Source organism: Rutilus rutilus, assembly GCF_951802725.1.
Source record: "Rutilus rutilus genome assembly, chromosome: 3".
Taxonomy (NCBI): Eukaryota; Metazoa; Chordata; class Actinopteri; order Cypriniformes; family Leuciscidae; genus Rutilus; species Rutilus rutilus.
The window spans coordinates 54,204,160-54,225,435 of record NC_140211.1 but is presented as its reverse complement, the minus strand read 5'-3'; the positions used below and the strand labels follow the sequence as shown (position 1 = coordinate 54,225,435).

The window sequence follows — 21,276 nt, the reverse complement described above, 5'->3', positions numbered from 1 at the left end:
CTCTGGTACTGGTAGTCTGGGTTCTGGCTGGAAGAGCGACTCCGGTGGTGTGGGTTGAACGGGCGGTGTGGGCGGCGCAGCGGGACTTCTCAGACGTTGGAGTTGTTGGGTGAGCTCGGACACCTGCGCCACTAATGTTTGTACCGCCCGCCCTGTGTTATTGATGCTCAGCTCCTGCGAATCCATCTGAGCGATACTGCGATTGATGAATTCCTCAAGACTGCTGGTCGCGGGGCTTCCTGCTGCTTCCATTGTTGAGGTCAGATCGTTCTTTCAGGAAACGAGTGGAAGCAATAGCAGGTAAAAAATTTTATTTGACAAATAAACAGTTCACGGTCAGAAAGACACAAAACACAGAACACAGAAGTTGGCGAGTGGCGCAAGGACCTCGATAGGCAACCAGGCAGGTGATGTAATCCAGTGAATGGTAATCCAGAATCTGGGAAAGTGATGCGTTGAGTAGATGGTGAAGCACGGAGAACATCCAGGGAACGAAGACCACGAAGAATGTCACAGGACAGGAACCAACACAGGACAAAATCACAATGATCTGACAACACAAGATACCAGTCACTGAGAATATATACAAGTTGAAAGTGAAGACAGCTGGCGCTGATAATTAGCTGATGATTAGCTGTAATCAGAGGACACACCCACACTGACATACAAGTTCACACACACACTATCACAAGACATGAAGAAGGCAGAGAATTCATAAACCGTGACACTTAGTATCTCATAATTTTGACTTTTAATGTCCTAATTAAAAAAAAAATGTATCTCATAATTATGAATTTTTAATCTCATAGTTTTTCTCATTAATCTCATTATAATTTACCAAAGCATGATTTTTTTTTCTTGTGTAGAGATTATGAGAAATTATGAGATAAACTGATCATTAGTGATCAGTTTATCTCATAATTGTGACTTTTGCAGAATCATTATGATTTATCAAAGATTTCTTACGATTTTTTACCGTCATAATTATGACTTACTTGTATCTCATAAATTTGACTTTTTGTCATAATTCTGACTTTTACTTTATTTTCAGCTTTTTGTAATAATTATGACTTTTTATCTCATAATTGTTTAGTTTTATGTCATTATTATGACTTAGTATCTCATAATTTTGACGTTTTATGTCATCATTTTGATTTAATAGTTTCAACTGTTTGTCATTATTGAAAATTGGCTTCCATAGTGATCAGTTGTCTCAGGGAATTTAGGAAAAACATCAGAGACAAATTTGGGTTACACTTTATTTTAAGGTGTCAGTGTTACAGTATAATTACACATTTTAATGCTGGGTAAAATTAATTAGCAACCTGCACTTATATGGGATTATGAACAGGTTGTGGTTCAGGGTTAGTTTCATGTAATTGAGCATAATTTACTGTTATTACTACAGTAAGTTTGTAACATATGTAACAAGGACACTGTAAAATAAAGCTGATATTGAAATGACTGGACCATTTTCCTCTGGCTTATGGATTTCCTGCCATTGGTTACGGATTTCTACCGTTCTTGCTATGACACAAAGGATGTAAACGTTTGACTGTGTGGTGCAGTGCGTCAGCAGGTCTTCAATCAGCACGGGGTGTTTTCATGGTGAAAACATTCTCGCCTTGGCCTGAAGCAGACTCCTGAAGAGCCCAGTCCCTCATAGATGCCAGCGCACCTCCTGTTTCCTCTTCCCCACTGCGCTGGCTTGGTCATGACACTTTGTACGGGTCATTTATGTAATAACCGCCCCTCTACGCACAGGCCGCTCCCCTGGGGAGTTTAGCCTCCCTATAACCTCTCCGCTTGGCACTCAGGACACATCAGAGATCACACTTTGCTCAGAAACTCACAGCGAGCAGACTTCACCACCATGGCAAGAGTCTGGATGATGATGATGATGATGAAGATGACACTTTTCAATAGTTTATTCATGTCTAGTCTAACTTTTGACATCCATTTGGTAAAAGGTAAGGGTGTTTATTTATCTTAATCATCTTTGGATGTTTACTACTTTTAATTAGATGTCTATATTGAATGCCTAGATTATATGGAATGACTTTATAAATGACTCAGACCGCTTATAAATAATAACAATTTGACTATTTTGACTCACCTCTAACAGTTAACTGGTTAACTGCATTATATTTCTTTTTTGTTCCTCTAATCGGCAGTGAACCCTAAACAAGCCATCTCCGGTGTAACTGAAATTTCCATTGGAAATGGATACGCCTTAAATGCTTCGACAGCCAGAGATCTTTGTGAGCATCTTGGTTTGACTATTGCAAGCAAAGCACAGGTGACAGAGGCACAGAAACATGGTCTGGAGTCATGCAGGTAAAAACAATGTACAATGCTGAAAGGACCATTATAATAAACACATTAAATGGTCAATTTAATTAACATTTTTCTTTTTAAATCTCAGGTTCGGGTGGATAGACGAGCAAATAGCTGTTGTTCCCCGAGTTCAGGTTAAAGCGAACTGTGGCAATGGCAAGACTGGGATTGTCGTGTGGCGTGCAAATCCCAATAAAGAATTTGATGTGTTTTGCTTCAATTCAACAGGTAAAATATTTGGCTTGACTTTGAATAATTGTTAGATACTGTGGTTACGGATCCATGATTGGCAATCACGTATACACACTTTTTTTTTTTTTTTTTTTTTAAGGTACACTTTGTAACCTTTTTTTGTTCAAAATGAACAACATTTAAATAACGAGTCAATACGTCATCAATCCTATACCTACCCTGATTCACTATGGTAAGCCTATTATAAGTCTTTAAATTTTCGACGTATAACGTGATGGTTTCGCAGGAAATTGCGTACATAACGTCACTCGCCCGTGCGTGTCTCGTCATTTCTGTAATTAGAGAAAAGGTTAGTTGTCACAATGAGTGAGAAAGTTTGACATGGAGCGGCTAAATCTCAACCTCCGGCGAATCACCCGTTTAAAAAAACAAACAAACAGAGGAGCGTCTGCTGGCAAAAAGAGAACGCGACAGCTCGTAATAAAACAAGAATCAACATTGGCTTGGCTTTTCCAGCGCTATCTCAGTAAAATGTGGCTAATTCGTACAAATTCGATCAGGTTTTTGGAGACGGCGAGAACTGAGGGTTTTGAAACGTTGTAAAAGCGATGCGGAGATGGCGTTTTTATTACTGAATGGGTTAGTAAGGTATTATATTGAACAATAAATTGTCATATGCAGCTCTCTAACAAAGTTGATTGTAAAGCATTATGTATTGTGAAGGTAAATTTGATTATGGTTGTTGAGGCGCTGTGCTGAAATATATTTTCAAGGAAGCACCGTGTAATGGGTAAAGCTACTGTAACATCTTCAGCTAGTCAGCTTGAGATCTTTTCCATCTAAACTGGTTATATCTCTTAAGCCTAGTAGTGAATGTTTTATGAGCAGCAGGAGAACCATATTTATCCGCAGTAACGCAGAGCCGAAGCACACAGTTGTTTTTTAACCGCTAGAGGGCCAAAAGTTACATAGTGTACCTTTAATGAATTTGTCATATTCTAAATTTGCATCGTGTGATATTAATTTGCATAAAATACGGCATAATCATCTCCATACAAGGGCTGATCCTTGGCATTCACATCAAGATGGTCAAGTAAAGCGCAGTGTGCCATTTTCAAATTAAACCAATTAAAACTAAATTAACAGTTTTATATGGATGTTTCTGACCTTTCATGAGCTGTGCCCGTTTTATTGGATTTATTTCTGCTCAGAAATAATTCATACTTTTGTGAAGTCACTAGTTAGACACTAGTTATATTTTTAAAACATAGGCTTTTTAACATTTCTAGCTTCTAAGGCAACTGAGTGTGATTTATACATTTTTTGTTGCATGCATGTGGTTTCAGTTGGTGCAATATTTTAGAGCAAATTTTGAATTTTATTTGAATTATAATGCAAAATAAATGACGAATCATTAAGGTTCATACGCAGATTTTATGCACAAAGATGTGCATACATGTGGTTAGTGAATGAGTCCCATTGATTGTAAATTAATAATAAAAAAGCCAATACGTTTTATGTACTCCTTTTCAAATTCGTTCATTTCACAGAAATATGAAAATGCTAATTCATACTTTTGTAGTATTGTCATTTAATTATTCCATTGCTAACTATGTGTTTAAAAAAAAAATTTTTTACAGTGTCCTTGTTACATATGTTACATGTACTTACCATAGTAATAACAGTAAATTATGCATAATTACATGCAACTAACCCTCAACCAAATCCTAATCCTACCCTAACCCTATAGTAAGTACATGAAGTTGCTTAATATTACTCAGTACTTAAATATGTAATTACACTGTAACACTGACACCTTAAAATAAAGTGTAACCAAAATTTCAAGTTACTGACTATTGAGTACATGTTTTCAATTCGTGCTAAGAGTTTTAGAGCAAATTTAGAATCAATTTTAATGTAAACGTGATGATGAATCATTAATGTTTACACACATATTTTACGTAGAAACGTGTGCACACGTGTGGTTAGTGAATGAGACCTATTGATTGCAAATAAATACCTGGGTCCAATTTTCTGATGCACATTTTTTTTTATTGTACTCCTTTCCAAGTTTGTGTGTCATTTGGCATCAAATCAACACAAACTGTTAGTGTGCCAAGTAAATAGGAAATTCTGGATGTGACATCATCACAGATTGGTTTCCTATGAGGGCCAGGGATGCGATAAAACGGAAGGCAGTGAGTGGGACGAATTGGTAAATGCTTGATCGAGGTGAACGTAACCACTGAGCCATGTCTGTTATGTAACGAGCCTTTTGGTTCTGTTTGGTTGCAGATTTCGAGATACAAAACCAGGCTGCCGCAACCAGAACGACAAGAAAGCCAATCACAACACATTCATCAGTTTTTCCCACTGCTCAGTCTGGAGTTCATCTGAGGAAAATCCCATTTTCTAAAGAACCTTCCCCATCGTCTCCACTCAGTTTGGTTTCTTCCTCGGTTCCTTCTTCACTCTCTCACGGTTCCTCCGTTAACCACATGGATGATGAGGGGAAACATCTGCCCATGAGCGGCATCACAATGGATGGTAAACTGCTGCTTTCAATACGACAGAAGTTATTGTTCAGTTAATGTCGGCATGAAATCAAAATCGATCCTATTTATTTCACTATAGCACATTACTAGTCTTGTGGAAAACAATTTATCCATGCAAATTAATCCACAAAAATAAATAAATAGATAAATAAATAGCGTGCCGAATGGAACACCTGCTTTTCAAGATCCAATCAATTCCCAAAGGAAAAAACAAGCCACGCCCTCTTTTTTTCTCATTCAATATTCCGTTTCACTGAGAAAATACAGTCGGTCGCAACTTCTGGTTCACATAGACTTTCAAGTCGACAAGAAATGGAAGTTGCAAAAGTCTATTGTTACAATAGTCCTTATTGTGATGTATAATCGAGTGAAATGAAGGGCGGGACTTGACTTTGTCCATCAGGAGATGATTGGATTGTTGAAGAGGGGAAATCATTTTGATGAAAGGTCATGAGATTATATATATAAAATGATGTGCACGGATAAATCCTAAATAATAAACACGTAATATTCCATAAAAAAGAAAAAAAAGAATTTGTCCATTTTGATTTCATGGTGACTTTAAACCCCAAAGCTGTCTTGTATTTACTGTTATCTCTTTTCTGATTTGCAGCTGTTCCAGCTGCCTTACTGATCACAGTCACCTTTGCAGTCATGCTTGCTGTATTTATAGCACTTTACTATTTCAAAACGTAAGTTCTTCAATTATTAACTTTATCCAAATGTTAGGTTCTGAACTTCAGAGAAAATCCATAGAATTCCAGAGCTCATTTTTAATGATAGACTTTTTTCACTTATTGAAAAGTTTAAATCCTGAGAATAAACATGTTTTAATCATATCCACTCACATTAAATGTTCAGTCATATCAGTAGCCAACCCAGACAGCAACAGTGTGGGCCTAGATCCGGGCCACATCTGGTACATGTGGATTCCACGAGTACCGGATGTGGGCCGGATCTGGGCCAAAACTATGTTGCTTTCTGGATAATAAAAGCTGTGTATTGCACATTTCTACAATGAAATTGGCAACATAAACGATCCCATAGATGTGATGCATCATCCATCCAGTCTAAGATGGCTGCCATATGAGTTATGAATTGTTTCTGCACTACAGGAACAGACCCTGCAGGACGCGGGGTGACGGCGAGCAGCAGAAGGAGTACATTGAGACGGAGGTTTGGGAGCACTGTAAGACAGACCTGCAGAAACCACAGGAGGAGCACGTGGAGGAGAACGAGGAAGAAAACAACAGCAGTGCTTCTACAGACCAACACTGACATTTCTGCCTGTGTATTTATCAGGACATCATGTGATGTCTGAGACTGAAGTGTCTGTGTGTGTCATGATGTTTTGTAATAAACTACAAAATTGACACTGGACAATGGACATTTAATTAAAATGGATTGTCCTAAAAGTTATTCAAAGTGTTACTTTGCTTGAGGTATGTATATACAAAAGTTTGAAATAATTATGATTTTTTTAATGTCTTTGAAAGAAGTCTATTATTCTCATCAAGGCTTTATTTAATAAAAAATACAGTAAAAACATCAATGTTGTGAAATATTCTTCGAAATAACTGTTTTCTATTGTAATGTATTTTAAAATGTAATTTATTCCTGTGATGGAAGGATGAGAATTTGTGTGTGTGTGTGTGTGTGTGTGTGTGTGTTTTCAGTCCGACTGATTTTGCTGTTTTTTATGGCCGAAAATGATCAAATTTGCTGCCGCTTTTCTAAAAAAAAAAGTTGTGGTAGAATTTTATTACAGTTAAAATCCAACAATAATCATGATGTACTTACGTAATTAGTGTTAGTGACAGTAAGATTACAGCTAATATTGTTGTGCATAACTACTGAACTTGTGGTTCTGGTCCCCCATGCACAGGTCACTGGTGAAATACTCATAATTCTGCTTTGCCAAATAGTGTTAGACACAATAGCTTGCACAGTGTCACTGAATTAGCATTGCATGTAATTAGTCAGTGACACTAATTATATACTGTTCTTTACCATGATATAATTGTCTATTGTCCCTCTCCATCACTGAAATAGGCCTGCCCCATATCAGAACTTTTCATTCCTTTTAAACACTTGTGTGTAAATCTGACGGTGTTGAAATCCCGGTGCTCCGTATGGTAAGTGCATCCCTGCTCACTTTATAATGGAATTCACTGCAATACAAGGGCAGGACACTTCAACACCTACCTACCTCCTACAGTTATTTCAAGATCTATCTACTTCCTTTGATTTGTCAGGTTGATATAGTTGATGATTTTTTCAACATGAAGCCAGTTATTTTGGTTGTAACCACATAAAGAATATTATTTAGGCTATCTGAAAAAAAAAAAAAAAATGACTGTTTCCCGCGATTGTATTTCCTGTGTACATACATTTATACCTCTTCAATGCATTCAGAGGCCCTGGGTTACTGACCCCCCATTAATCCATTGAAGCTGAAATTAAGATATAGGCTACTAAGTAAAAGTCATAATTATGACAAAAAGTCAAAATGATGAGATACAAGTTAAAAATCATAAGAAATCATGCTTTGATAAATCATAATGATTCCACAAAAGTCAAAATTATAAGATAAACTGATCACTAATTTCTCATAATCTCTACACAAGAAAAAAAATCATGCTTTGGTAAATTATATTGAGATTAATGAGAAAAACTATGAGATTAAAAAGCCAAAATTATTAGATACTAAGTCATAATTGTGACAAAAAGTTAAAAAACGTATGAGATAAAAAGTCAATTATTACAAAGGGTTTAAATTAAGAGATACTAAGTAAAAGTCATAACTATGACAAAAAGTCGAATGAAGGTATTTTAAACTTGCACATATATCATGCACATATTTTTTTGTGTGTAGAGATTATAAGAAATTATAAGACAAATTGATCATTAGTGAGTATCTGACTTAGTATCTCATAATTTTGACCTTTAATGTCATCATATTGATTGAATCGTTTCAACTGTTTGTCATTATTGAAAATTGGCTTCCATAGGGATCAGTTGTCTCAGGGAATTTAGGAAAAACATCCGACAAATTTGGGTTACACTTTATTTTAAGGTGTCAGTGTTGCAGTATAATTACACATTTTAATGCTGGGTAATATTAATTAGCAACCTGCACTTATATGGGATTAGGATTATGAATAGGTTGTGGTGTATAAGGTTAGTTTCATGTAATTGTGCATCATTTACTGTTATTACTACAGTAAGTAGGCCTACATGTACAAAATTCAGGCACATTCCAAACCACATTAATCTTAATAACTACTATTCATTTTGTATTTAATCATTTATAAGTGATATATTGTTAATGTTAGTTAGCATATTACCCTAATTTTAACAAATGGACTGGCAGCAGATCGAGGGGCAGACACAAGATAAGTTTAAATCTATATTAAAAACACACCTCTTCAACCTAGCATAAACATAACACACTCTCACATTTCTATCATTCTTTAGATTCAAATAAGTAGATTCAATTTTATTCTGCCCTTTTTAATTATTTCATTATTCATTTAATTATTGCATTTAGAAATTCATTTAAACAAAAAAAAGAGTAATACGAGTATGAGTAAAAACGAGTAATAAAGTGTAGGCTACAATAAACAATCGAAACCTTATAATCACATTGCACTTGAATAAAGGTGTAATCTGCCGGTTGTCCTGCAGGTGACCTCATAACTCTGTCTTCTTATGATGCATTTAGAGATTTACGATTACTCCAGAGCACTCTTAGATTTTCAAGTGCTAGGCTAATTACGATGCTTAGTTTTGGGGAACAGACCGTAATATTAAGATCAGTCGTACGATCGTTTTTACGATGCTTGCCCTGGATGATGACATCACTGTTTTCTGTAGCCTAGCTGCTTAATATTAATAATGAAAATGAACCCTTTTTATAATTGATAGACTTTATACAGTTATTGAACAGAACTGAATCAACACTGAAGTGAATTCACCAGAACAATGACACTATTTTATTTTTAGAGCTGATTTACAGCCAAATTGAACTCTGTTTGCATCATTGATCATTTTCCTGTTCATCCCTGTAAAGCTGCTTTGAAACAGTCATTACTATAGCCTGTATAGCGCTATATATTCAGTGGTGACTTGACATTTGCAAAAGGAATTTATTTAGTGTTAAAGAGAATGTTTTTCTTTTAATCATATCCAGTAAATATAATTTACTTGTTATTTTGTGGTTTAAAAATTGTGTTGTTAATATAGTGTATTTTGTTCATTGTTAATACATGTTTATATTAAAGTGTATTTGTTAATTTTATAATAAAAACCCTTAATCTTTTTAAATGGTTGAATTTGTGTTTGTCTGCCAGTTTCTGGCCTGGGGACTTACAGTTCCTAGGCCAGACCTGGGCCATATTGATAAATAAGAGTACTTTTACAGGGCGTGGGCCACATCTGGGCCAGAGGAAGTTATTTGAGTCCGTTTTCAGTGTGTTGGGCCAGTTTTGGGCGAGGACCCACGCAGCCAGAACTGGGCAGAATTGAAGCCAGGATGAGGCCCAGAGGTGGGCCAGGTAATTTTTGCTATCTAGGAATTTCAAAGGGTTTGTTTTTAACAACAGAGAACGAGAAAAGAAAATAAGGCTTAAATCGTTCATCAAACAAAGCTCCTCGGAAATCGTGGATTAAACTGCTCGATTCATACGAATTAGTTTAACAATCTCTTTACGAACTTTTTGAAGTGACAAAGTGGTAGTTACCTTGACTGTCAGTCAAAGATTTCATTCAAAATATCTTTATTTGTGATGGGAACGACACAAGGGTGAGTAAATTATGACTTTTTAATGTGTTTTACACAGTTCGCGTTGATCTCGCGCTTGACGGTCATGTGACGTCACAGGCGCAGTTCTGTTCATGACGTCACAGGCAGAGAGACGGTCAGTCCAGCTATTGTCAGAGTTTGATTCTCCTGTAGTGCAAACACAGTCTTTTGTTGACACAGTAAGTTAGTGATTTCAGTTAAAAAACTCGAAAGTCTCGAAGATGGAAAGAGGAAACGATGTGTACGTAAAAGTCCGGCCCCGGATCCGGACCCGGACCAACGACAGAAACCAACGGCGTGAGCCAAGGTAAGTTAACTTACGTCAATGTCTTTTCAACGCTTTTTTGGGTGCTCGAGCCCCTGCCCTGTTTCAAAAGTTATCAAAAGTGCCCTGAAACATAGCCTATATCAATGATAATATTGTGTTCATTGCATTTGATTATAATTAACATGACAACAATGTGTACAAAACTAAAGTAGTGTGTGTGTGGACTGCAGACGTAACCGTAGCAAAAGTTATGCGTTTTAAAATGAAAATGCATTAGTGTAAACGCAGGTATTCCACAGTCTGCTCGCGAACCGATGCTCTCGAGCCAAATATATCATGTCGATTCGATCAAAAATCCACATATCACATATTTATATATTAATATAAAATATTAGCTACATAATTCATTGAAGTCGTTTGTCATTTATAACACACCGAACAATTGTTAGGCCTATCTGGCACAACAAGTTCAAATTTCATTGGACAATGTGAAGTGGATCGGTCATTTTCCAGTCATTCATAAATCGTTTGAAAATTAGATGGACAGATAAATGTACATTAATGAAGCGATCTGAATCTGCGTCGTTTAAACGGTGGATGCTAATTACAAAGCACTGCATTAATGGTAAGTATTATTAAACCACTTTTTATTTAGTCTATGTATAGCCTACACCGTTTACCATTTGATCAAACTATCATAGTTAATTAAATGAAGTCGAGGCGCTGCCTACATGCCTATTATGTGAAGTGTAGGCGGAACACAAACACGTGAAAAACGTTATCATTTTTGATAATTATGCAGCAATACTGTAATAGTACAGTAGCCTAGCCTAGTTCAAAAATTTGGACACATTACTATTTTTATGTAAAAAAAAGAAGAAAGAAGTCTCTTATGCGCATCAAGCCTGCATTTATTTGTTTTAAAAATACAGAAAAAAATATTATTACAATTTAATATACTTTAAAAATATAATTTATTTGCTGGATTTTCAACAGCTAAAACTCCAGTCTTCAGTGTCACATGATTTTTCAAAAATCATTCTAATATGCTGATTCATAACCAATGTTAGAAACAGTATGATACTTTTTTCAGGATTCATTGATGAATAAAAAGTTAAAAAGAACAGTATTTAATTCAAATAGAAATTCTTTTATAAGTTTTTACTGTCACTTTTGATCAATTTAGCACATCCTTGCTGAATAAAAATAGCCTATTAATTTCTTCTTTTTTTTAAAGAAAGAAAGAATATTATTGACCCCAAATTGGAATGCATTTTCAATTTGCACACTGAATTTTGCTACATTCATTGCGGGACATTTAATGAAAATGGGATTTAGAGTTGTTTTGGGTCAATTCATGTACCCCGGGGGTAACACCTGGTTTCAGGGGAGAGGAGAGAATTATCAGATATCGTGAAGAGACACCACCCAAAGAGGAGAACAGGATTCTCCTGAGTTTTCAATCTTTCTCATAATACAGATGACTGCAATGAAATTAAGACCATTTTACCAATCGCACTGTGACATTTAAAATGATACCAAACATGAAAAGGAAAAACAATAGATTCACAAGATACATCATATGTGATATAATAATATAGACATTCTCAGTGAACTTTTAGTGACTTGAATCGGGGAAGGAAGTAGGGAGAGGGGGGATGCATATATGAACAAGGAGAGAAGTTTGGGCAATACAATAACCTATGCTCTTTCTTTGCGATCTTCTGTCCAGGTTTCATTATATTGGTTTACATGACTTGACACCAGTGAAGAGGGAGAGCAGAATATGCGAAGTGTTGCAGGATGCATTGCCTGAGGAGAGGGAGAGCAGCAGCACAGATGTGTTTGTGGACGCATTTGAGTACTTGCCTGAGGAGAGGGAGAGCTGCAACACAGATGTGTTTGTGGACGCGTTAGAGTACTTGCCTGAGGAGAGGGAGAGCAGCAGCACAGATGTGTTTGTGGACGCATTTGAGTACTTGCCTGAGGAGAGGGAGAGCAGCAGCACAGATGTGTTTGTGGACGCATTTGAGTACTTGCCTGAGGAGAGGGAGAGCTGCAACACAGATGTGTTTGTGGACGCGTTAGAGTACTTGCCTGAGGAGAGGGAGAGCAGCAGCACAGATGTGTTTGTGGACGCGTTAGAGTACTTGCCTGAGGAGAGGGAGAGCAGCAGCACAGATGTGTTTGTGGACGCATTTGAGTACTTGCCTGAGGAGAGGGAGAGCTGCAACACAGATGTGTTTGTGGACGCGTTTGAGTACTTGCCTGAGGAGAGGGAGAGCAGCAACACAGATGTGTTTGTGGACGCGTTTGAGTACTTGCCTGAGGAGAGGGAGAGCAGCAACACAGATGTGTTTGTGGACGCGTTTGAGTACTTGCCTGAGGAGAGGGAGAGCAGCAGCACAGATGTGTTTGTGGACGCGTTTGAGTACTTGCCTGAGGAGAGGGAGAGCAGCAACACAGATGTGTTTGTGGACGCGTTTGAGTACTTGCCTGAGGAGAGGGAGAGCAGCAACACAGATGTGTTTGTGGACGCGTTTGAGTACTTGCCTGAGGAGAGGGAGAGCAGCAGCACAGATGTGTTTGTGGACGCGTTTGAGTACTTGCCTGAGGAGAGGGAGAGCAGCAACACAGATGTGTTTGTGGACGCGTTTGAGTACTTGCCTGAGGAGAGGGAGAGCAGCAGCACAGATGTGTTTGTGGACGCGTTTGAGTACTTGCCAGAGGAGAGGGAGAGCAGCAGCACAGATGTGTTTGTGGACGCATTTGAGTACTTGCCTGAGGAGAGGGAGAGCAGCAGCACAGATGTGTTTGTGGACGCATTTGAGTACTTGCCTGAGGAGAGGGAGAGCAGCAGCACAGATGTGTTTGTGGACGCGTTTGAGTACTTGCCTGAGGAGAGGGAGAGCAGCAGCACAGATGTGTTTGTGGACGCATTTGAGTACTTGCCTGAGGAGAGGGAGAGCAGCAGCACAGATGTGTTTGTGGATGCGTTAGAGTACTTGCCTGAGGAGAGGGAGAGCAGCAACACAGATGTGTTTGTGGACGCGTTTGAGTACTTGCCTGAGGAGAGGGAGAGCAGCAGCACAGATGTGTTTGTGGACGCGTTAGAGTACTTGCCTGAGGAGAGGGAGAGCAGCAACACAGATGTGTTTGTGGACGCGTTTGAGTACTTGCCTGAGGAGAGGGAGAGCAGCAACACAGATGTGTTTGTGGACGCGTTAGAGTACTTGCCTGAGGAGAGGGAGAGCAGCAACACAGATGTGTTTGTGGACGCGTTAGAGTACTTGCCTGAGGAGAGGGAGAGCAGCAACACAGATGTGTTTGTGGACGCGTTTGAGTACTTGCCTGAGGAGAGGAAGAGCAGCAACACAGATGTGTTTGTGGACGCGTTAGAGTACTTGCCTGAGGAGAGGGAGAGCAGCAGCACAGATGTGTTTGTGGACGCGTTTGAGTACTTGCCTGAGGAGAGGGAGAGCAGCAACACAGATGTGTTTGTGGACGCGTTTGAGTACTTGCCTGAGGAGAGGGAGAGCAGCAACACAGATGTGTTTGTGGACGCGTTTGAGTACTTGCCTGAGGAGAGGGAGAGCAGCAACACAGATGTGTTTGTGGACGCGTTTGAGTACTTGCCTGAGGAGAGGGAGAGCAGCAGCACAGATGTGTTTGTGGACGCGTTTGAGTACTTGCCTGAGGAGAGGGAGAGCAGCAGCACAGATGTGTTTGTGGACGCGTTAGAGTACTTGCCTGAGGAGAGGGAGAGCAGCAGCAGCAGCAGCAGCAGCAGCGATGTGTTCGTGGATGCATTTGAGTACTTGCCTGAGGAGAGGGAGAGCAGCAGCAGCAGCAGCAGCAGCGACGTGTTCGTGGACGCGTTAGAGTACTTGCCTGAGGGAATGGATAGCAGCAGTGCTCAACCATCGACCAGTGCTGCTGTGTTATCACAGGAGAGTCCACAAACACCCAGACAGGAGCCGACTCCAGCCACAGATGCACTTGAGATTGAGCCAATGTTCGACTACGCTCAACCAACGACCAGCACTGCTGAGTTTTGTGAGAGAGAACCAGGCAGCAGCCCGACAGATGCACCTGCGCAGAACAACCCAGGTAACTTAGGACATTAATACAAACCAAAACTCACATGTATGCAGTAATAAAAGTGGGACACGATTACTGGGTGACTTCTCACTCAACTCACACTTGGTAACAGTATGAATGAAAATGTAAGAATGCATATTTGTCATTTTAACTGAAATGAGTTGTTTCTGTAAAAAAAAAAAAAAAACACAGCAGTTATTTTCTCTGTTCTATTCTTTTTGTTATTACTTTCGGTTATAAATCTGATTTGACATCACTTTAAGTAACTGCTTAAAATTCTGAAAATGATATTTGTTGTAATTGAATTGATTAGTACGTGCAGCTTTAGTCATTCAGAGATGTTTCTAATAATTTGCTCATCGTTTTTCTTCATTTTAGAAAAAGCTAAAAAAGGAAGGAAGAGGAAAGCAGCGCGTGCCTTTTTCAGGAGATTTGGTAAGACTGTAAAGAACTTCTTCCTATGCTACGACCCGGACAGTGTCCAGCATCTTGGACCATAAACGTATCTTGACAAATCCCAGCCAATGCCTATCCGAGTTTCATCCGAGATCAGGTCAGTGGCTAACCCTAGGCCTGAGTTTTTTTAACATGCTGTGTTCTAAGATCATACTCTGCTAACCTATGATTCATTTCAGCATGATATTTCTCTTGTTAGTTTAATTTTTCCATCTCTACTCCTGTTGGTTCCTCACCTGATCTGAAATTCTCAGCTCTCAGATTCTGTCAATTTTATTACCAAATTCTAGTTAACAGTAAATAAACACGAATGATCAATAGGTATGTTTAAAGATACAGTACAACTTAACGAAATGTATATGCCTCATACATAATATCGACCAATCAGTGTTTTTCAACCGTGGAGAGAGGTCAGTAAAATAGCTGGAGTAGGCTACGTCACATAACGTTACATTTACCTCAGGAAAGCCATTTGATGACCGTAGCACGTAAGTTGGCTAGAAAAATGTACATGTATCTACTGTACCTTAATACGTGTCCAAATTGAATCAAGATCGGAATAAAACCACAAGAATTAATTTGAAATTGTAAAATTTGTATCAAGCAATAATAAAAGCAGTAGCCTATACAAATTATTGCACCATGCTGTCACTAAACTTAATACAATTATGTTTAGTTAGGCTACCAAATGTTTTGACAATCACAATAGCCTACACTTATTGTTTGTGATACAAGTGTTTTTTTTGTTTTTTTTTACATCGCAAATGGATCCGAATGAAGAAACGTTAAAAAAATTCTTGACTGGTTTAATGCACTCGACAAAGCCAAACTTGCTCAAAGTTAATTCTCCTGTTTTTCTTTTTTTCTTTACATCTTCAATCTCCATGTTGCACTGAAGCCACACAATACAGCACAGCAGACCTGGAGTGAGTGGAGGAGACGCTGCGCTTGACACGTGACGTATTTTGTAACTTTGTAGGCTTTTGTTATTTGCTAAAAATAATATTTCTGATCATGGCATAGCTTTCTCCCCACCCAATTAGGATAATAAAGTAATGATTTAAAAAACACAAATGCTTGATAAGGGGCCTGGCCCGAGGATAGTGGCAGGAAATATCGGCCCGACCCGCGTTAGTCTCTGTGTGTCCCAGATCCCTCCAGTATCAAGCAAAAACCGGACGCAGATCCTGCTGAACCTGAGTTGGTGTGTCTGCCAGGCCAGGTCTGTGAAGATCTGGAGTGTCTGTGTGTCCTAGGTCCCTCCAGGATCAAGAGTTGCCACCTGTGCCAGATCTCTCCAGTTTTGATGACAGTGAGTCATTATTAATTTGGTTCATGTTATCATGCCATCTGTTATTTTTTATGTTCTATTCTTTTTGTTATTACTTACAGTTATAAATCTGATCTGACATCGCTTTAAGTAACTGCTTAAAAATCTGAAAAATTTCCTCCAAACTTGCTCAAAGTTAATTCTCCTGTTTTTCTGTTTTTCTTTACATCTTCAATCTCCATGTTGCACTGAAGCCACACAATACAGCACAGCAGACCTGGAGTGAGTGGAAGAGACGCTGCGCTTGACACGTGACGTATTGCATTTTGTAACTTTGTAGCCTTTTGTTATTTGCTAAAAATATATATAATATTTCTGATCATGGCATAGCTTTCTCCCCACCCAATTAGGATAACAAAGTATTGTAATGATTTAAAAAACACAAATGCTTGATAAGGGGCCTGTCCCGAGGATAGTGGCAGGAAATATCGGCCCGACCCGCGTTAGTCTCTGTGTGTCCCAGATCCCTCCAGTATCAAGCAAAAACCGGACGCAGATCCTGCTGAACCTGAGTTGGTGTGTCTGCCAGGCCAGGTCTGTGAAGATCTGGAGTGTCTGTGTGTCCCAGGTCCCTCCAGGATCAAGAGTTGCCGCCTGTGCCAGATCTCTCCAGTTTTGATGACAGTGAGTCATTATTAATTTGGTTCATGTTATCATGCCATCTGTTATTTTCTATGTTCTATTCTTTTTGTTATTACTTACAGTCATAAATCTGATTTGACATTAACTGCTTAAAAATCAGAAAATGATATTTGTTGTACTATTTTCATCTTTAATTGTATTGATTAGTAGGTGCTGCTCTAATAGTCCTTCACAGAGATGTTTCTAATAATTTGCTATTCATTTTTCTTCATTTTAGAAAAAGCTAAAAAAAGGAAGAATATAGATGGAAATAAATAAATACAGATATTAAATATAAGATAATAACTGTGTGACTTATATGTAACAGCATATCAGGACTGTGTTTGTAATCTCTCTAGTGTTCTTGGAAATTGGCTGAGCAGGAACATGAACTTAAATGCAAAACCTGCTAATTATTCATATGTGTCAATTTCAGCCTGTTTACTGATTTTATTTGTAATCTTCACACTGGTTGGTTCCTCACCTGATCTGCACAGGTGTGTTTAGTCACAAGCAGTTCAGTATCATGCTGTTGTGTGTTTTTCAGGATCCTTTGACTCTTTATGAAGTGGGAAAGAAACTGGCATCGGGATCCCATAGGCATTGTCCATGAAGGCATTCGAAAATCAGATGACAAACAAGTATGTTGCTCTTTCTGGATACACCAAACTTTTTTCCTCTTGTTTCTGGCGTCTGTCTTTCGAGTCCTGACATAAACATCAGTGTTTACAGTTTTGATCAAAAACATGTTTTAAAAAAGATTGTAGATTATCATGTAAACAAACAAAAATGGATCAGTTCACTTACGTTTGCAAATATTTCCTTTATTTTTTAGGTGGTCTAAATATGTGTTAAGAAGCACCGGTTTGATTACTCCATTGAACTGGTAAGTTGACACGATTTTATTCTTCATGAAAATTACTATTAAGAATTATTTATTAAATTCTTTACTTTTTAATTAGTCTTCCCATTAGCTGATTAGCATAAGCAGAAGACAAGAGGCAGGATTTATCGCATGAACCAATCATATTATACTAGCGCGTATTTACTGTTATCTCTTTTCTGATTTGCAGCTGTTCCAGCTGCCTTACTGGTCACTGTCACCTTTGCAGTCATGCTTGCTGTATTTCTAGCACGTTACTATTTCAAAACGTAAGTTCTTCAAATATTAACTTTATCCAAATGTATTCAAATATTAAGTTACGTTCTGAACTTCAGAGCAAATCCCTAGAATTCCAGAGCTAACTTTTAATCATAGACTTTTTTCACTCATTGAAAAGTTTAAATCCTGAGAATAAACATGTTTTAATCATATCCACTCACATTAAATGTTCAGTCATATCAGTAGCCAACCCAGACAGCAACAGTGTCGGCCTAGATCCGGGCCACATCTGGTACATGTGGATTCCACGAGTACCAGATGTGAGCCGGATCTGGGCCAAAACTATGTTGCCCTCTGGGTAATAAAAGCTGTGAATTGCACATTTCTACAATGAAATTGGTAACATAAACAATCCCATAGATGTGATGCTTCATCCATCCAGTCTAAGATGGCTGCCATATGAGTTCTGTATTGTTTCTGCACTACAGGAACAGACCCTGCAGGACGCGGGGTGACGGTGAGCAGCAGGAACTTTCAGTAGAGAACGTCAGACGTAGTCGACGTCGACTGAATGGGATCACGCTAGGGAGCCAATTGTCTTCGAGCATGCGAGCACGAGCAAATGAAATTTTGCGTGCGTGATTTGCATCACACACTCCGCCCCGCGGAACGGGTATAAATACGGAAGTGGATGCACGCACTAGTTGCTTTTTGGGCGGACGGGCAGAGCTTACAAAGCCTGTGGGCAAGTCACCTCCTCTTGCGTGCCATGGCGCTGCTTCAGGTATATCAGGCCAGGGCACCCATGGACATGCACGAGGGTTGTCCAGACCGTGCGCTCATAGGTGAGCTCCGCACTGCATCCGACCTCGCCCTCTGGGGCACGAGTGTCGTGGCGTGCATGATCGGTCTTGCGATGTCCACGTCAGTGGTCCAGGAGCGCCATCGTTGGCTCAGCCTGGTTATATGGTGGATGCAGACAAGCTTCGGTTCCTGGTCTCCCCAATTTCCCAGGTTGGGCAGGTCGGCGACGCAGCTGAGAACTGCGCCAAGCATCCATGAGTGGGCCACTCAGGGATGGAGGAGGGTGCTTTGGAGTTGGTCATCCACTCCCTCCCCCCGGTTGAGGGCCGGGTGGAGTCTTTGTTTGTGTGTGTGTCTTTCCACCGCTGGCTCCCAAAACGGAGCAGGCGGTACCCACACTTCAAAGAAGAGTAAATTCCTCTGTTCCTGGGCCCCAAGAGGGCAAGTCTGATGGTGTGCGACCCTGTAAAGCCTTGCACCCCTCAGCCCCCTCTTGTTCGCCAGCTGGCAGCTGGGTGCGTTCGAGGACCCGGTAATCCGCCTTCTCACGCATCCCCTGCCACCCAGTGGAGTCAGGTAAGTGTTGCACCGGCACACTCAGATCCCGCTTCGGGCCTCTCAAGCCGGATCCCTGTTCTCCACCTTGGGTACGTCTGTGGTCCCTGGCCCCTGGTCCGGTTTTGTTGAAGTCTAGAAAAATGCTTCCAACCGATGCCCAGCTTGGCCCCATTCGGTACCTTCAGACCCGGCTTGCGATTCATTTCTCTTTGCTTCCACCCAGGCTCAGTGATATTCATCATACCTAGGTGTTGAGCAGAAATGCTCCTAAAATAATTTTTTAGTGAGATCCTTCACACCTAGGTGTTGAGCAGAGCTCCTGTCCTGTGTGTGTGCGCCGCAGTCCTACTGGCGAAGGACGCGTGCTAGCCGTTCCCTCAGCCGGTATGGAGTTTGGCTTCGAGCCTGCACTTCATTGTACCCTTATCATGTGGTGGGTCACGACCATCTTGGGTCTGTGCCAACTGATACGGGCCCTTTTTTGAAAGCCTCCGTTCACTTGTTTACACAGAGTTGCATTTTCAATGCCCTGTCCCAAGCTTGGTATGCAGCGTTCAACCTGAAAGACGTGTACTTAGAGCTCAATCCTTCCGCTTCACAGGCTTACTGTGCTCTTGCGTTCGAAGACACAAAGTATCAGTACATAGTCCTACCCTTCGAGTGCTCCATAGCCAGTTGGGTCTTCAGGTCAACTGGGAAAGAGCGATCTCGCCCAAGTGCTGAGTATCTCTTTTCTAGTGCGGAGTTGGTCTCGGTCTACCACATCTCTCAAGTGAGGTGTGCCAGTTCAGTGCTACTTAGAAGTGAGAAAGGATCCCACTGAAAATTTCAGAGGCTCCTGGGGCATATGGCAGATGCAGCCGCACGGCTTCCTCCATATGGAGACCGCTTCAGCACTGGCTTGACCGAGTCCCGAGGTGGCCGTGGTAGAGCGACACGCTCTGTGTAAGTAATCAAACACCCTGGCCTGTCGCCAAACCCTCAGCCCATAAGCAGACCTTTTGTTCCTCGGGCTATGGCTCTTGGAACAAGTGTCCTCCAAATGTTGGCTGAGGGGCCACGTATAAAGGGCATGCAGTAACAGAGCTCTGGGCGCCCTCTGACTGCATTGGCATCCGTTGCCTCGAGTTGCTTACAGTCCCTCGCTTCGAGACACCGCAAGTTCAGTGATCTTCATCACACTCAGGTGTTGAGCAGAGATGCTCAGTGATCCCCTTCACATCTGGTGTTGAGCATTGCTCCTGTCTTGTGCACCCATGCTGCTCAGCGAGCCTGTACTGTACTAACAACATTGCGACCGTCGAGCTGTGCTCCCCTTGCATGTTGCAACTCGCCCGCCACCTCCTCCTTGAAGTCAGAAGCTTTTAACCCCCTGAGGTCGGATGACACGCGGGCGCGTCAACTCGATGTTTACTAAATGTTTCTATTAATATCTCCGCGATTGTGCAGCACACATAAATGGTTCTGATTTTGCCGTAATCGATAGATTCTCAGCTTCAACGTCCTTATTCTCGCGAGATCGTACGTGACTCATACAGAGAGCAAGAGGGAAGATAAGATGACCGTTCACCTTGCGTGATTGGTGGGATAGCTTGCCTGTCTGCATTTTGTGTGAAATCAACCAATAGATGCGGTTGAAATCCCTAAGTACCCTCCCATCTCCTCACGGTGAGGAAAATACCAAGCTGACATGGAGAGAGAAAGAGTAAAAAAGTCTGCAAAAGAAAAAGTCAGCGAAAAAAACATGGCAAAAACATAAAGAAGAGGAAAGCCTAGGACTTGCGGCGGTTTTGGAGAGCAGCGACGAGGATGAAAGGCGAGTTTCCGAGCCTGATGGATTTTGGAGTCATCCCAGTGACATTTCCATATGTTGTACTGCCTGGTCAGCCGCCCAGTCCATATGTGTATTCCCCACATTACCTCCCTTCAGGCCAGGATGTGGTTTCCGCAGCGTACCTTTCCTTCCTTGACAGGGTACGCTTTCTCAGTGGTCCTGTAGGAACAGCAGTTGACTTCCCTGGCCTAAGCCTCGCCCTTCTCCGCCTCAGAGTTTCCGTTCCCTCCTTCAGAGAATGCATACGCAACCAGGACGTTTTCAATTGTAATGTATTTTAAAATGTAATTTATTCCTGTGATGGACAGATGAGT

The 21,276-nt window shown here is 40.5% G+C and overlaps 1 protein-coding gene and 1 long non-coding RNA gene across 2 annotated transcripts; both read left to right on the top strand.

The window, feature by feature from the left end:
* The first annotated feature begins 1,805 nt into the window (after positions 1 to 1,805).
* lyve1a (lymphatic vessel endothelial hyaluronic receptor 1a) lies at positions 1,806 to 6,632 on the top strand. The gene is made up of 6 exons (XM_084404956.1): positions 1,806 to 1,970; positions 2,175 to 2,337; positions 2,426 to 2,565; positions 4,825 to 5,076; positions 5,698 to 5,776; positions 6,200 to 6,632. Exons 1-6 carry the CDS (start codon positions 1,874 to 1,876, stop codon positions 6,360 to 6,362), a joined length of 894 nt encoding a protein of 297 aa, XP_084261082.1. The 5' UTR covers positions 1,806 to 1,873; the 3' UTR covers positions 6,363 to 6,632.
* Positions 6,633 to 15,508: 8,876 nt separating this feature from the next.
* On the top strand, positions 15,509 to 17,307 carry LOC311288483. The gene is made up of 3 exons (XR_014626935.1): positions 15,509 to 16,025; positions 16,238 to 16,667; positions 17,212 to 17,307. It is a non-coding gene; the product is annotated as an uncharacterized lncRNA (long non-coding RNA).
* Positions 17,308 to 21,276: the final 3,969 nt, after the last annotated feature.

Bases quoted from the DNA above. Each gene is read 5' to 3' on its own strand.
- lyve1a (XM_084404956.1), top strand. From the start codon at position 1,874: ATGGCAAGAGTCTGGATGATGATGATGATGATGAAGATGACACTTTTC. The intron at 5,077-5,697 runs GTAAACTGCTGC...TCTGATTTGCAG, and splicing joins GAGCGGCATCACAATGGATG to CTGTTCCAGCTGCCTTACTG. The intron at 5,777-6,199 runs GTAAGTTCTTCA...TCTGCACTACAG, and splicing joins GCACTTTACTATTTCAAAAC to GAACAGACCCTGCAGGACGC.